Here is a 17,010-nt window from a genome sequence, read left to right as displayed (position 1 = left end):
CCCTGTACTATACCTTTGTACACCTTGGCATGGTTATTGATTTTCATTAACTGAAAGCCAGTGTGAAGCCAGGCTGACAACATCATCTGAATTGAACAATGGACTAGGAAAAGGACAACAACTCTAATGAACTTTAAATATTTTCCACGTTGATGTTGAAGACATTGACAGTAATAAACAAAATAATATCTTTCTGTGTGTAAACCTAGAACAATAGGCATGAGCTGGATATTTAATTTTCTTAAGAAATTTTTGTTGAGTATGTGTGTTCGATAAGATCGATACTTTATCATTAGAAATAGGTCTGCACTTTTGAATTGCCTTGTGTTGAAAAGTGCCTTGTGTTGAAAGGTGCTATATAAATAAACTTGCCTTGCCTTGCCTTGCACAACAATATTTCCAACGAATATGTAAAATTATGCCTGGTGGCTTATTGCCATATTCAATAACTACTCAACACCCATGCTCAACTAAAATGCAATTTAACATTGCATTCTGTAGTGTCAGCATGATGAATGGTTATGTAACATATTCTAATGTTTATTGCACATGCCATCAGAAGGAGATAAGGATTAATGGATGAGAGAGAGGGATGAATGCGCTGAGCAAACAGACAAAGCTCACACACTCTTCTTTGATTTGCTGGCAGACAAATAGCTTTTTGTATATCAGAATCAGAATACCTTTATTCTTCCACAGAGGGGAAATGTACATTGTTACAGCAAATAAAAATAGCCAAAGATAGCTTAATTATAATTAAAAAGCATGCATACAAATAAGATAAAGCAGAAATTACAAAATACATATCCAGTACTGATTTGATGAATAACCCAACCGTTGGATTGGTTGCTCCTCTCAGCTCCAGTCGTAAGAACGTAGATTCAGTTTGAGCTTGATTCTGTTTCGGGTTTGATTGGGATTGGTTATTTCACATCAAATCTGTGTGAAATATGTGGATTTAGGACAGCTGAACTACATGGACTGTACCAATGTGTTTAATCATCTCTTAGATCCAGTCCTTCACCCCGCTGCATATATCCCATAATCTCTTCGTGTTATCAGTGTGCAACATTGGATCTGCTGCTATACAGTATGTTGTCCAATGTGGAGAAATACATATGTTATATGAACTCTCAAAGTGTAATTTTATCAAGAGATTACAAAAAATAAGCCCTGTCCAGAGCACAGAGAACAAAACATAATAAATGATTATCAAGAGTTTAAACCTTTTATGTGAATTGTTTTTTGTGTAGGAGCATGGCATTTTGGAAGAGGTGGACTGCTTTGGTAAAATACTTGGGCACAATCAAACTTTCTATTTAAAAAAACACTTAAAAATATGTTTTTACCCTTCAAAACATTAAGGAGCAACAACACCCACACGCTTTACCTGAATCTGTACTGCTGTTATTCTTTAATACATTTGCATGTTTATGTATCTGAGTAACCCGCTTAACTTGTCTGTGAGGGGCGGAGCCTCAGCGTGACTGTTTGGCCTAGTTGTCAAGCATGGCAATATTGAGCAACAGGGCTTTGAGGTATTACATAACATTTATAATATGATAATACACATAAGTAATGTTGATCAAATGTACTTTCAACAATGATGAAAAATGACTTCCAAGCTGAATTTACTTATAGGAAGGGAAAATGTTCTCCAGGTTGGTAAAGATTGATTTTTAATATCTGTATGAAAATAACCATTTCTCTTCAACTGATCACAATCAGCTGAGTCATCCTTGCATGTGACAAAGGAAGACAGCAAGAAAACATGTGCAGCTGTTCCTCAGCGGTGTGTGAATCTCAGCACATGATTTCCAAACTGAGAACACACAAACCCAAATCCATATCCAGCACATGATCTATAAACCCAAAGGATTATTTTTTGCTGTGCTACAAAATCTCAGAAGGGCACACAGAGTGGTTCAGGCTCTGCATATCCCTCCCTCCTGCTGCTGCACACCAGCTAGCAAACAGCAGATGGATGTAGAGAGAAAGACGCACAGTCATGGTGACAGCAGGATTTATTTGGAGTTCACCTCTGCACTGCATTTCATGTGAGATCAACGATCACATAGGGACTCCTGAGAGCAGGGCAAAAGGAAGATGACAACATATTCACATAGGCCACATTTTAAAATGTATAAAATGAACTACGAATTTTGGGAAAACACAACTGTTAATAGACTTTCATGTCCTCTTAGGGCCTGTGTCCAAATAGCGCCTTTTTCTAAGCGTTAGTGTCTTTTTTTAAATTATTTCCGGTTTGATGTGAGAACAAGCTGTCATATGTGACGTCACATTTTGTGTGTTATGCGGCTGCTCCAAACACTTGAAGTTGATAACTTTTTAACTTTTCACAAAGGGGATAATTACGTGACTGCTGAACCTGTAGGAGAAGCTTGTTTTTCTATCATTTCACAGACAGAAAAGATCGATATGTTGGAGTGGATTGGCTGGACGGACACTGGAAGTTGCTGTCGGTGTTTTTCGTCATATGCAAATTATTCCCCACACTTTTCTGGCTGTCAGATTGACTGGTGAAGCAAAGTGTGAGAGCAAGCATCTTCCAGTTGGATGCAATGGTCATAAAATGATATAGTAGCACAAACCAAGTGGCAATATTGGTCTGTCATACAATCGCAGTGATATGTTGTCAGGATATCGTTTTCATAGAAGCAATAAAGAAAGTCCTTTTTGATGAAACGCTGGGACGAGGCTCTCACCGGCGCCCTACCAGTGCCTTTCACTCAAAGAAGATTCTATCTGAACAGAGGCCCTTAAACGTCTGTGTGGCTCATTACACTGCCATCTCAGTTAACCTCAGGCCGTCCTGTGGCATGGAAAGAGTGATACAACACACGGGCAGTGTTCACAAGAGTCAAGATCATAAATGATTCACCTGAGGAGCATGGGCACAAAGCCAGGAAAAACACCTTCATTCATTTATAAAGTAGATGACAGACTATTGATGACTTTATAACTATGACCTTTTATCATGAAGGAATACCAACACAAGGAGTTTGTCAAACAGCTGCTATGTAATCAGAACTAAAAAGCAAATCCTCCACAATCGAATGCATCAAAGTCGGAGTCTCCTTCAAAGTCGAAGCTGTTGAAGTGGGGGGAGTCCACGTCCTGGCCGCAGGCGTGGAAGGACCCCCCCGCAGGGGGCTCTGAGAAGCCCCCGGTGACGTGGGCTATCTCTGAGGCTCTGCCAGCCAGCGGGGAGGAAGAGGAGCAGGAGTTGAGGTAGCCCAGAGCAGAGGAGGCTGCCGCCCCCCCCATCATTAGGCACACGGCCCGCACCGCCCGGGCATCGCTGCTGTTGCCATGGCGAAGACAATCTGACGCACGATGAGGGGGGGCCACAGGGACACTGCGCAGCGGCTGCCGAGGCCCACCGGCTGTAAAGGTTATTTGAAAAAAATATATAAACATAATTATTATTATGTTTTAATTAAATGTATTCAGATCTCAACTTTAACCAGAGTTAGTACATCTCACAATCCAGGCACGTGTGTTTGATCAAGAAGAGCAATAGATCTCTTTATGAGATGGAACCGCACACAGAACAAACATCAATCTTTTCTATGTGTATTCGCTCATCAACACCTAATGGGCCAGTATCCTAGGACCTAGAGCACCTTTAAGCAATATTCATGACAATAACATTTAATCAATTTGCTATAAGCCCCCTACATTGCAGTTATTTGACGTTTCCGGCCTCTGCCAACCACAACTAAAGGTAAGCAAAGATAAGTTAAATTAGGTGTGTGTTAGCCATAATAACCTGATATCTCCATTGTATATCCAGCTGTGTCTGTGAGTTTGGTGAGCACAAACACTGTAACATTCAACCACTGCTGAGAGCGCACTACACTTCAGCCTTTGAGTACATACTGTTGGGCTATTTGTCACATTTAGAGTAAAAGAGCTGCAAATAAATAAAAAACAAGCTACAGTCATTTTGAATTTCTTCCTAGTGAGACACAAAAGATGTACTTCTGAGTTTCTTTATGCCATTAAGTTGTTGTCAAAGTCTTGCATTAGCCTGTTAGCTAACTTCCATTCTTCCATTTGTTGTTTTAAGGGCATATGTGCGTCCCAATATGGCAAAATGCAGTGCAGCATGAATACTTGGATGGTGCACCCAAATGGTCACAAAGTTAAGTGTGGAACGCTGGACACTTCTCACACTCAATAATCACCCTTTTTGGCTAAGGAACGGAAGTGGTGGGACCAGCCACAATTGCTGTTGCTCAGGTAAATACAGCACTATACAAATAGGTAAGACATTTGTTTTTTTCACTTCTTAAAGGTCCCATGACATGGCCATTTCTGATCATAATTCCATTGTTGAGGAAGTCTGTTGTTTAAATAGATTTACATTGTGCAATTTTCCAAACTCACGTTGGTTTTCATATACAGCATCTCTGTATCGCCTGTCAGCTCAACATGATGCGGTTTAAACAATATAATAATAAAGGGCGAGATACCTTCTTGTGCGAATGCTTTATTAACTCGTGCGCACAAGTTAATAAAGCGTGGCCTCGTTTTATTTAAATTGAGGGATTCCTCTCCGTGACTCACAGTATCTGCTGCCCACAGCTGTTTTATAAAAGGACAACCTCCTTCACTTTATGAAATCTCTGCGGCACCAGTGGCCTGTACTAAGCAGGATTTGCTATTTACACTATTCATTCATGAAGTATGACGCTGCGCTGTCATTGGTCAAATGTTACTAACCCCGTCCCTTTCACGTGAACGCGCTCTCAGCCGGACAGAGGGCATTTGTTTATGATAGTATCGTTCGTTCCGGTGCACTCCGGCAGGACTATAGCACTACATCGAGATTAAGATTAAACCAATTTCTGTCACTTGGAAATACACATATAACTATGGAGAATCAGATTTGTGTAAATTACTGTTCGTGGTAATTTGAAAACAAATGCCGGTGGTGTCGGACACCAACCCAGTCTCATGGCATTTCGTGTTCACCAACAAGATTTTTAATCTATTGATTCGTGTTCACCAACACCATTTTCCCCTTCTTTTCGTGTTGCACAGCACGATTTTAAAAGCAATGTATTTCTACTGGTAATGTGTTTCGTGCAGCACGTCTTTTTCTCCGGTCGGGTCGTGGAAGACCGGAAGCTGTGTGGTTCATAAAAACATGTTCTTACTCAATATCAAGCCACAATTATTGCTTTTATTTTAAATCGTATTTTCGTAATTTCAGACTTTTTGCCGTCTGTGAGGAAAATAAATGGGGCTCAGAGCCTCAGAATACTGAAATCTGTATTTTTAAAATATTTTTTCCCTTCTAATTTGTTATTCTTTTCAAAATAACACACTGTTATTTACTCAACAATAACACACAATTATCCTTGCTTTTATTTATTGGTTTAATTCCATAATCTCTGGCTTTTTTGGCGTCCGTCAGGAAATGTATTTCAAAATAAAAATAACCGGAAACAGACGTAGGCCTCTAGGAGTTTAAGATGGCCGAAGACACTACACTACCCATAATCCCCAGTTATCGTTTAGGACTACAGTCCCCGTGATTAATCTTCAAGCTCTGGGATTGGATGTTGGAGTGGCAGTACGCCGAGGCTACGCCGAGCGTCAAACAGCTGTTTGAAATGGAACGAAACCACGCCAGACTATCCAAAACTGGAATCGAACGCCCCCCCAGATCTACACACGCTGGCTATTGTGTTTCGCAAAATGTTCTATGGGACGTCTCTACTGACAACACACTCACTCCATAATCGTCCAGGAGCAACGCTTGGTCAGGGTCCCGTGGCGTGCAGTTGTGACGCTCGAGGCTCCTTCAGCTTCATAAAGGGACGCAAATAGCTTTCAACTGATTGCAATGTATTCCCATCTGCGGCGGGATTTGAAGCTCATGGAAGCACGGCATTCGTTTGTGTCGGCTGCCCTTAAAAGGCAATGTGAGCATCCATTCCCATTGGATAACGGACAATTGTACACCCGGAAGTAAGTATTCCCCTTACTGTCGATTGATTTTACAGTGATATCTGCACTACTCATCGACTAAAAAACACCAGATTATCCTTGTTAATTACACAACATTGATTGGTTTAAATTGTGTGCAATGCTTTTGTATTTTTCCCCTTCGATTCGGAGAAACAAATATTTTTTCGAAGTAAAGGATGGCAGAAGAAACTACACTACCCAGAATCCCCAGCTATCGTTTAGGACTACACCATGTGCTCTGTTTGACAAGCCCCGTGATTAGTTGTCAAGCTCTGTGATTGGTTGACCTCCAACTGCATTCCATTCATTCCAATGGCTGGCGTCTATGTCACGTGATCTTCAAATTTCTCCCTGCAGAAAAAAAAAAACATGGCCGAACTTCGTTTTATTCTCGATGGAAAATGCCTATTTTAAAGTTAGTTTGGCCATTAAAATGCCTTTTGATGTCATTTGATGCGCGAAATATGAGTTGTTATGATCTTTAGTTTGCTAGTTATTACGAAGATTACTTCAGGAAATTGTGTCCATACAACGTTTTCATTGTTACCAAGGTGGTTGCTAGGGACGCTGCTATCTATATTATTTCTGTTATGTTGTGTAACTGTTTAATGGTGTTATCTTTATTGCTACCCCCCTTCCCCATCAATGTATAGTGTTGGTCCACAGCGCAAACGTATTAGTTTAACAAAATATGCATCTAAAATTGTGGCATAGATACGTTATTTTCCCCTGTGCAATTCTCATTACTCGTTATTCTCTACTAATAGTTAATTAAAGACTGTATATTATGGCTATTTTGCACATCCCTTTCCAGATTTTCAAAGGTTTATTGATCATATACACAACTACGGTGTATGCAATGAATGAAAATCTTGGGTCACAGGTTCCTCAACAGCGCATTATAAGACATCTATCAATATGTGTGTACCTCCACCATTAAACTGTCATATTCTGCACATTTCTTATACTATCTACATACATAAGAGTATAATTCATATGTATAATATCAGTTAAAATAAGTGCTTCAACATAGTTAACATTGCAGGAAAGCAATATATTGAGGTTAAGCACTTTTGTCAGGCTTAATATTTATCTGTAGATAGATACCCCCAAAGTTTTTTTCTTATTTAAAAGAAGACCTTAATCTAAAGTATTATTTAATGTTTAAATAAACGTTAATTCATTTTTCTGTTTTGCACCTCCTCCTATTAATATCTTTGTACATCCTGCACTAAACTGTTTTATTGTAGAGATCACTTATAGTATCTTCTTGATTTGTGTATATTCTATATTTCTATCACAGACCTTCTACTTTCCCCCTATGAAAGTATGTACTCTTAATATTTTTTTAATCAAATATAAACACATAAAAACAATCATTCAATATTGTGCTTTAACCACTAGGCGGTGCACACAAGGTACAAACAGCCATAATAACTTTGTATTATTAGTGTAGGAAACTTATGTATGTACAACATCTGAAGATGTGTAGTTTTATTCATGTTTTCAAATAATTTTATAGCATATTGCTATATTATTTCAGCCTCAGTATTTACATTCTTTTTCAAAGAAAATCAGTAATATCTTTAAAAACTACGAGTCCTTTTATATCAGCTTTGCACCGTTATGGTGTAACTATGAATTAGATCAAATGTAAAAGTCAGCCGAATTAGTGTTGATAGTGCAAGGAGACGTATTGTGTGAAGAGAAATTGAAGATGTTGTTTAATTGTTGATATATTTATGATCCACGTCAAGTATTCAGTTTCGGCGGCATTTCTTCCAGTTTTTCCAAAGGTCTTCTCATCAGGGCTCTATAAATAAAGAACTACGGCAGATCTTTAATATGTAATGCAGCCGAACCGTGTATTGCAATGCCGTTATGTGATGACTTTCAAAGAGAAAAGCAAGAATACTCGGAATTAAGTATTATTTTATTATTTTAAAATGTTTTCCGGATTTCATATCATATAAACAACAAATCCCAGCATGCATTGCGGCTAAAACATCCAATCAGCGAGCTTAAACCATAGCTGAGGATCTTGGGTAATCACTCGAAATGCCTACATCCGTTTCCAGTTATTTTTATTTTGAAATTCAGTTCCTGACGGATGCCGAAAAAGCCAGAGATTATGGAATGAAATCAATAAATAAAAGCAAGGATAATTGTGTGTTATTGGTGAGTAAAGAACAGTTTGTTATTTTGAAAAGAATAACAAATTAGAAGGAAAAAAATATTTTAAAAAATACAGATTTCAGTATTCTGAGGCTCTGAGCCCCATTTATTTTCTTCACAGACGGCAACAAAAGTCGAAAATTACAAAAAAACGATTTAAAATAAAAGCAATAATTGTGGCTTGATATTGAGTAAGAACATGTTTTTATGAACCACACAGCTTACGGTCTTCCATGACCCGACCGGAGAAAAAGACGTGCTGCAGGCACGAAACACATTACCAGTAGAAATACATTGCTTTTACACTGAACAAAAATATAAATGCAACACTTTTGTTTTTGCTCCCATTTTTCATGAGATGAAGTCAAAGATCTAAAACATTTTCTATATACACAAAATACCTCTACAGACATCGAACTACCAGAGTATTCCCCCTCGTTTTATGAAGTAGATGTCCTGTCACCGGGGCGCATGATGTGTGTGTGTGTGCTCAGCTCCGCTCCGTGTGTGCATGTTCGGTGTGTTTGTCGAAAACCAGTCAGTTTTAACCCTAACCCTAACATGTCACCCATTGAGCATGTTTGGGATGCTCTGGATCGGCGTATACGACAGCGTGTTCCAGTTCCTGCCAATATCCAGCATCTTCGCACAGCCATTGAAGAGGAGTGGACCAACATTCCACAGGCCACAATCAACAAACTGATCAACTATATGCGAAGGAGATGTGTTGCACTGCGTGAGGCAAATGGTGGTCACACAAGATACTGACTGGTTTTCGGACCCCCCCCCCTACCAATAAAGCAAAACTGCACGTTTCAGAGTGGCCTTTTATTGTGGCCAGCCTAAGGCACACCTGTGCAATAATCATGCTGTCTAATCAGCATCTTGATATGCCACACCTCTGAGGTGGGATGGATTATCTCGGCAAAGGAGAAGTGCTCACTATCACAGATTTTTTCAGATTTGTGAACAATATTTGAGAGAAATGGTTATTTTGTGTATATAGAAAATGTTTTAGATCTTTGAGTTCATCTCATGAAAAATGGGAGCAAAAACAAAAGTGTTGCATTTATATTTGTGTTCAGTGTAAAATCGTGCTGTGCAACACGAAAAAAAGGGGAAAATCGTGTTGGTGAAAACGAATCAATAGATTAAAAATCATGTTGGTGAACACGAAATGCCATGAGACTGGGTTGCGGACACACACAAACCCACCGAACACGCACACACAGAGTGGAGCTGAGCACAAACACTCTATCTCTCTCTCTCTCTCTCACACACACACACACACACACACACACACACACACACACACACACACACACACACACACACACACACACACACACACACACACACACACACACACACACACACACACACACACACACACACACACACACACACACACACACACACACACACACACACACACACACACACACACACACACACACACACACACCCACCCCCCCCCGGTGACAGGACATCTCCTTCATAAAATGAGGGGGAATACTCTGGTAGTTTGATGTGTGTGTGGTTGAGCGTAGCAGCCTCGATCTCTATTCAGCTGTTCTAATGAAGGGAAACACGTGAAGTAAACAGTAAAAGGCACAGCTCTTTGCAGCTGGTGCTGCTCTTCTCAGATTCTGCTGAGTTACACGTTAGTGCCTCCAGTGCCCTGTACGACGAAGCCAGTTCAACAGACTCTGGATGTTTGATTTACCCGGCTTAACTAACCCTAAAAAACGCGATGTCGCTAAGCGGTCCTACGAAGCTGGTTATCAACTCAGTAAATCAACCAGGGTTTCTCTGTCCGGCTGAGAGCGCGTGCACGTGAAAGGGACGGGGTTAGCAACATTTGACCAATCACAAACATGGAGACGCGTGCTGACAGTGCAGTGTCATACTTCATGAATTAATAGTGTAAATACCAAATCCTGCTTCGTAGTACAGGCCACTGGTGCCGCAGAGATTTCATAAAGTGAAGGAGGTATTCCTTCTATAAAACAGCTGTGGACAGCAGATACTGTGAGTCACGGACAGGAATCCCTCAATTTAAGTAAAACGAGGCCACGCTTTATTAACTCGTGTGCACGCTTTATTAACTTGTGGGAACGAGAAAGTAAAACGTGGCCACGTTTTATTTATTTTTCTCTCTATGAACCCTCCAGGGCTCCGTAGATAACACTCGCAATGATTTTATATTTATTAGACTGTTAAAAAAAAATCATGCTTCAAATAAGTGGGGGTACGGCGTATCCCTCCGTCCAACGGCCACTACACCACTGGTATTCACTGAATTTCACTTTGTCCTGAACGCTTTGTTGAGCCCAGTGTGCTCTGATTGGTCAGCTCGCCCACTGGCTCGCTGCTGCGAGGAGCTGACAGTGTGAGCTGGCTTACTGGTGTAGTTTCCTGCTTGCTGCGAGACAGCGCGAATAGACACGGGAAGGGGGGGGGTGCTGACGGGGCTGCAGCAGCCCCATCTGCGAGGCTCCACTAGCACCCGCATCCGCACCCCCAAATGCGGCACACCTACAGTGTAACGGCCCCACACGGCGGCGTGCGTTGCCGCTTCAACGCTTCTGCCCATTCACTTTGAATGGGCTGAAGTCACGATTCGCCGAACTGCATTGTGGGAGCAAAGCGTAGCTTCTCTCGCGGTGCTCGCTGCAAAAGTAGAGCAATGTTCTACTTTTGACGCCTCGATGGAGGCGTCAGCCAATCGAATCATATGCCAGTGCAAGCTCTAGCCAATCAAACCGCGTGCTTGTGTGTCTGGGGCGGGAGATTCATGTGAGTGGTTGTTGGTCGAGTTTCAGCCCCCCCTGCCAGCAAGCGATAACGCACGCCGCCATGTGTAGGGGCCGTAAGCGTGCCACAGTTTCGCCGCGCTGCGAGGCTTCACTAGCACCCCCCCCCCCATGCATGCAAGTGCGCTGTTGTGAATTTGTACTTCTTCTCAAAATAACCCATGTTTTCAGTAATGGCGATTCTTCATTTGATTTTTTATAAACAGACATCAAGCTTTCTTAGCCACCATATCATAACCCCTAGCTTTTAGTCTTGTGATGTTACATCTAGATGACCACATAGCAGACCTTGGTTTTGGCCACTGTCTCTGAAGGAGCCTCCCCGCTCAGTGACACGGGACATAGGAGGGGTCCCCTCACTGAACCTGGGTGACCCGGGGTCTTTATCACTGGAGGAATCCGGCAGGGGGTCTCTGTCGGTGATGCAGGGAGTGATGCTGCGCTGTCTCTGGAGGGTCAGGGGGGACATGACACCCTAGAAAATGAGACATAGACAAATATAACGTTTCCATATAAAGTGTTTGGATGACATCTTAGCATCTCAAGCAATTACTTGAAAATGCATTGGAATTGTTCAATTAGGTTTCAGAATTTTGCATAAAATAAGCTTTGTGGCAAATACATTTATGATACAAATTTTGTTCAGCGTGATAATCTCCACTTATTAACAGTAGGTTTATGTTTTTTGAATTGTAAATGCAATCGGCAGAAGTAAAAACTAATGTTAGGGCATAACCGATCACAGTCACATGACTTTAAGTTGAAGACATGAAAACAAGGCTGAATGAAGCAACTCAAGTAAAAAATGCTGACTCACCTCCCTCACTTTCCTGATCAAATTCAGCCAGAGACTGTGAGGGATAAAAAAGACAAATCATTATATTTGAACCAGATCCAGGCATTGACATGTTCATGACAACACAAGAGATGATCTGGTAACCGTTTGCTGTAGTAAAAGTTAGTGGGACAAAGGAGACATCTGCATGTGTGTCAGTGTACTGTAACCTTTGCAATGAGTGGGGCAAAGGACATGTATTCAGTGTGTGACGACCCATCCACTAGGCGTTCCGTGGGCTCTCTCTCTCTCTCTTGTTTGCAGGTTCCAGTGCTGTGGGTGATCGTGGACTGACGAGCTGCACCTTCGCAGCTGCTTGAAGACAGCCCATCACGTTTCGGGAGAGTTGTTTGCAATCCGCCAAAAGCAAGAGAAGAACGTTTCGGGAGGCCCCTCTCATTCCTCTCGCACATTCCCCGTGTGAGCCTTGCGTCGCGGCTGTCTACTTTGGTGTCCACTAAATAAGGGATCGTTACACATTCATACCCCTCGTCTCGCCTCCCAGGTTTTTGGTGTGTGTGTGTGTGAGTGAGTGAGTGAGTGAGTGAGTGAGTGAGTGAGTGAGTGAGTGAGTGAGAGAGAGAGAGAGAGAGAGAGAGAGAGAGAGAGAGAGAGAGAGAGAGAGAGAGAGAGAGAGAGAGAGAGAGTGTGTGTGAGAGATAGAGACATACTTGCAGTCATCAGGGTTGTCAGAGAGCAGCAGCAGGAACTTGTTCAGCGGCAGGATGAGGGCGAAGCAGCAGTCCCTCCTGCCCCCTGGAGGCAGCTTGGGCAGGTCGATGATTTCCCGGCCCTCTACGATGGACTCACAGCTGCTGTGTAGGGCTACCCTCTGGTCTGGAGGCGACTCTGCATCACGGCACACCAACAGGCTCCCCTCCAGGGTCAGCACCAGGTACTTCTCCTTCCACTGCTTAAACATGAAGCCCCCTGCAGCGCAATGAAGGGATTAGATACTTCTGACTTTTCTCTACACTGAAAAAAATGATGCGTTGACTTTAATTAAATGTATTATGTCAACATATTTCACATAACTGTATTGGGATAGGTAGAAGCAATTATATCAAGTTTTTATTGAGTATTATTATCAACTAACCTAATACAGGTAAGTGACATTTATTGACATAATATATTTAATTAAAGTCAACATTTCAGTTTTTTCAGTGTAGAGGTGTGTTAGGAACTCAGACACTTAGGAGGTAGGACCCAATTTCACGACCCGGGAGACAGAGGTACAGTATTTGTAAGATACTTAATTTTTTCAAGAACAGCAAAAATGAACAACAAAAAATGGTCTCTACAAAAATGGAGAACAAAACGAAAATGCTCACGTAGTGTGGATCAAAACTTTCACAAGAGCACAGGGAGCATAGACCTGACTGTAGTGATGGCAGTTTGACACTGAAGCTTCGAACGGAGCTTCAACCCTGGACTTCCTATTCCATAGAAGCAGTACTTCGAAGCATACTTCAAATCACGTGACATGTGACGTCCGAAGCAGCAACTGCTTCAAATCACGTGACATCTGACGTCCGAACCAGCAACTGCTTCATTTCCTGAATGTATCAACTCACTGGTTCGCCGTCCAATCAGGTGATTCAATGCACTGCCTCGTCTCGATTCTGACAGGTGACAGGTTGAAACAGTTTCAAATTTGAGCGCTTCAACACTTTATAACCGCTCTAAACAATGCGCAATGTGTGGGTTGTTGTCGTAGTTTGCATTGTTGCTGTTGAGTTGTTGTTGGCATTGCATTTGAATTCGGATGATTATAGAGCAAGCCAGGAAGAAAGATAGGTCGTTCTGGCTCGTGAAACACTTCGAAATGTGGAGAAGTTGGGAACAAAAAGACAATGAGTAATATAAAAACACTTCGATGGTCAAAGGAATTGATAGCCCAGTGGATAGAGCCGGCGGCCAGGATGCGGCGATATCTTCCGCGCAGCTGGTTCAAAGCTCGGAATAGTTAAACTTGTAATCATTGCTTTTCAACTTTAATACTTTAATAACTGATAAAAGGCCCTCTCCGCCCAAAACATTTTCAAGCACTCTCTAGTCTCTTCTCAATAACCCAATACACACTATTATCAATCTTTAATTGCAAATAGAACATGATATTCAGTCTTAGTGTGTGTGTGTGTCTCGAATATTTTTCAAGGCAAAGATACTTTAAACCCACTGCAGCCTTGCACTTCGCCAGGAGAGGTCGCTGTAACTGAAGCTTCGAGAAATGAACCTATTCCCGACACAATTGTCCAAGTGGTTCGACGCTTCATTCAAAGCTTCGTTTTGCCATCATTACCTGACTGTGGCAAAAGACAAGAGCAAAGATCTGACTATGGCAATAGACAAAAACGAATTGACACTGGGAGACAGGGGAATTTAAACACAGGGTAACAAGACACAGGTGGGAACAATCAGGAGCGGGGCTGACGCTGATGAGCACAGGAGACACAGAAGGGGTGACAGGTGAAAACAATCAGGGCCGGGGCTAGTGCTGATGAGTCTGGAATGACAGGTAAACGGTGAGTGACAAAACAAAACAGGAAGTGGAAGACAATACAACCAAAAAACAACATAAATCTCGACATTTCTGTCGGTGCACAACAAGGTGTGTCCGTAGGTGGGTGATTTTGGGGTTATTTATGGTACAGATTTACACCACTGAAGATAAAAATGGATGTGACTGTGATATTAGTATTCTCTTCACCTTTTGATTGACTCTTACTTCTTTTAGCTTTTAAACAGTGCAAGATGCAGTTACGAAACTTTACAGATGTGTATTGAAGATCAAAATGAAGGCTGAGGTCGAAAAAGGGTGTGGTCCGGGCGCCAGAAGTATGGGGATAGAAACCAGGGAAGGGCCCATTAACCTTCCCCATGCTTTATGCCCCTGGACTAATGAGGCACAGTAGGCGGGTCCTGAGCTTTGGCAACAAGCTCACAATGACAATACTTAATATTTTTGACCATGTTACCAACCTAGCCTGCTATGTTAGCATGCTTAAATGTGCTAATTAGTGCAAAACACAGGCTGACTGTCAGTCTTGCAGATAGTCGATGCCAATTCAATGTTAATCCAATAGGTATTGAGATATTTCAATCTGGACCAAAGTGGTGAGTCGCATACATACTGGAAACTTTGTGATTGTTTACCAACATCAGTTATGTGCATCATGAAAAACATCTGACATTTTGAAATGTTTAATTATTGCCGAGTCATGCTTTAGTTGTGTCTGTGTTGAGGCTGCTCTCTATTGAAAGATGAACTAAATCCAGTCCAAATCCTTGATTTAATTGGACTATTCTATACCTACTGTACGTATATATCAATTCAACAGCAGCACAAAATGCTACCTCGAAAAATGACCTTAGAATCGTATAATCACAGCTATGTCAAAAACTATTAAGTAGTTGTTTTGCACTAGGCAAAAGGAAATTATTTGAAAGGAAAAAAGCTAATGCATGAGGCCTGAAAGCTAGAATAACTTTTAGAATGAGTGAATAATGTCAAATAACAGAGTTCAGAGCACCATTAAAGCTCTATATTCTAATATAAATCTCTCTGTCATTGCAACCAGACACCAAGGGCAGCTTCGACCTGTAGAGACAAACAGAAAGCTTCTGTTTTTGGAGCATTCTGGGAGTTTCTTTGGACAGGACACACATAATGCTCTTAGATTGTAAGTGACAAGGGTAATAATGATAACCCTTTTCCTTTTTATACGTGTTAAACAAATCAACAATTTGTTTGTTTTCCATTATATCTGGATAACAATGGACATACAAAACCATAGGTATTTATGTGATGCAGAAACAGTCCCCACTCTCCTGGTTTCAGGCCTAAATAGGGTCTGACTCTGGCTCATATCTGTAAACATGTATTATTCCCAAATGTATTTTATTTTATACATATTTACACTTTTATCTATACTTTTATCTATACTGACTGAGTGAAGTATATGTTTTTCTGCTTATTCAAATTGTTTTGTTTTTGAAGTACTTAAACCAATTCCCTTGCGTGTGAAAAGATTATTGGCAACAACTTAATTGTGATTTTGGTTCTGATAAAGTGAGGAGAGAAAGATAATAAAGAATCTTTATCTGAACTGCTGATGCTGTTGGTTAACTGCATCTCCCGCCTCTGTCCCCTGAGCCACCATGACGCCACTATCAAATTAAATTGATGGAGATATGAAACAGATGTAACATCGGCACAAAGACATGAGACACTGGCTGAGTCCTGGATCCTCACTTGGCTTCGAAAGCAAAACATCTCGTCATTCTGTAAAAACACATCTGGGGGAAATTATATATCAAAAAGTCTCTCTGAGATTGATGTCACTCATCTGAGAGTTGGAGTGCTGATCTCAACAGTATTCTTCTTAACCATTTTGTCAAGTACAGGCCTGAAATCCTTGAAAAATAGCAACTTTATTTTTTATTCTGACTGTCAAAAATGTTTGAAATACATATTTAGTTGTTTTTTGGCATATGGTAATGGCCATTTTAGGTAAAAACTCTCATAAATCTCCGATTCTTTCACTGTGCGCTAATCAGATAGCGTTAACCATGAAAAAACACACAAAACTGCAAACATAGAGAACTCACAACAAGTTCCGCCAAACACAGGTGGATAGGGAGTGTATTTAAAAACACAGCCCATCAAGTGACCTAAATGTAATACTACAAATTAATTTTCATAGAATAAGCACCAAAATGAAGCAAACAAAACAAAGTGATTTGGTCTATTGCCTATTAATAAAGGCAGATAATCATTGTCACACACAATGATGAGTCAGAGCAGGCCTACCATATTTCCTGAGGAAGCCTCGATGGACGCCTGCTGTGCTCATGCCTGTGGTCATCACAGCGACAGAGACTGAATGAGAGGCAGAGCTTTTGATGCAGGAAAATAGGGTAAGAGAGAGTGAGAGGGAGGGAGAATAATCCCCGCTATTTAGGCCTTCCTCTCTTAAACCCGTGCTGCTGTGAGTGGAATTGGAACCGTCAAGCGTAAGGCCAAATAATCTTAACAGCAATGGATAAATCCCACCAGGAAGATCCTGTGATTTTCAGATGCAGATGTCATGTTGGGCTTTCCCCATACTGCCTCTCTCAGGAACACGCACACTGGGTTTAAGCCCCTGTTTCAAGTCTTCCGCACATATGGGCCGATTG

The 17,010-nt window shown here is 41.3% G+C and overlaps 1 protein-coding gene across 2 annotated transcripts; it reads right to left on the bottom strand.

The window, feature by feature from the left end:
- Nucleotides 1-2,006: 2,006 nt before the first annotated feature.
- Nucleotides 2,007-17,010, bottom strand: LOC307037916 (uncharacterized protein). Of its 2 annotated transcripts, none has more exons than XM_079679133.1 (5): nucleotides 16,643-17,010; nucleotides 12,501-12,759; nucleotides 11,812-11,845; nucleotides 11,283-11,469; nucleotides 2,007-3,407 (listed from the first exon to the last, which is right to left on the bottom strand). In XM_079679133.1, the coding sequence occupies exons 1-5, from the start codon at nucleotides 16,695-16,697 to the stop codon at nucleotides 3,052-3,054; spliced, it is 891 nt and encodes a 296-aa protein (XP_079535259.1). In that variant the 5' UTR covers nucleotides 16,698-17,010; the 3' UTR covers nucleotides 2,007-3,051. The 2 variants fall into 2 exon arrangements, with proteins under 2 accessions (XP_079535259.1, XP_079535260.1); XM_079679134.1 differs by lacking the exon at nucleotides 16,643-17,010 and adding an exon at nucleotides 13,161-13,851.

This window comes from Notothenia rossii (assembly GCF_949606895.1).
Source record: "Notothenia rossii genome assembly, chromosome: 4".
Taxonomy (NCBI): domain Eukaryota; kingdom Metazoa; phylum Chordata; class Actinopteri; order Perciformes; family Nototheniidae; genus Notothenia; species Notothenia rossii.
Note: the sequence above shows the minus strand (reverse complement) of the source record. Positions and strands in the feature narration are given on the sequence as shown.

Coding starts and splice junctions, on each gene's coding strand:
- LOC307037916 (XM_079679133.1), bottom strand. CDS start 16,697: ATGACCACAGGCATGAGCACAGCAGGCGTCCATCGAGGCTTCCTCAGG. Junction 11,470..11,811: donor TGATCAGGAAAGTGAGGGAG/GTGAGTCAGCAT, acceptor CTCATTTTCTAG/GGTGTCATGTCCCCCCTGAC. Junction 3,408..11,282: donor AGACAGTGGCCAAAACCAAG/GTCTGCTATGTG, acceptor TAACCTTTACAG/CCGGTGGGCCTCGGCAGCCG.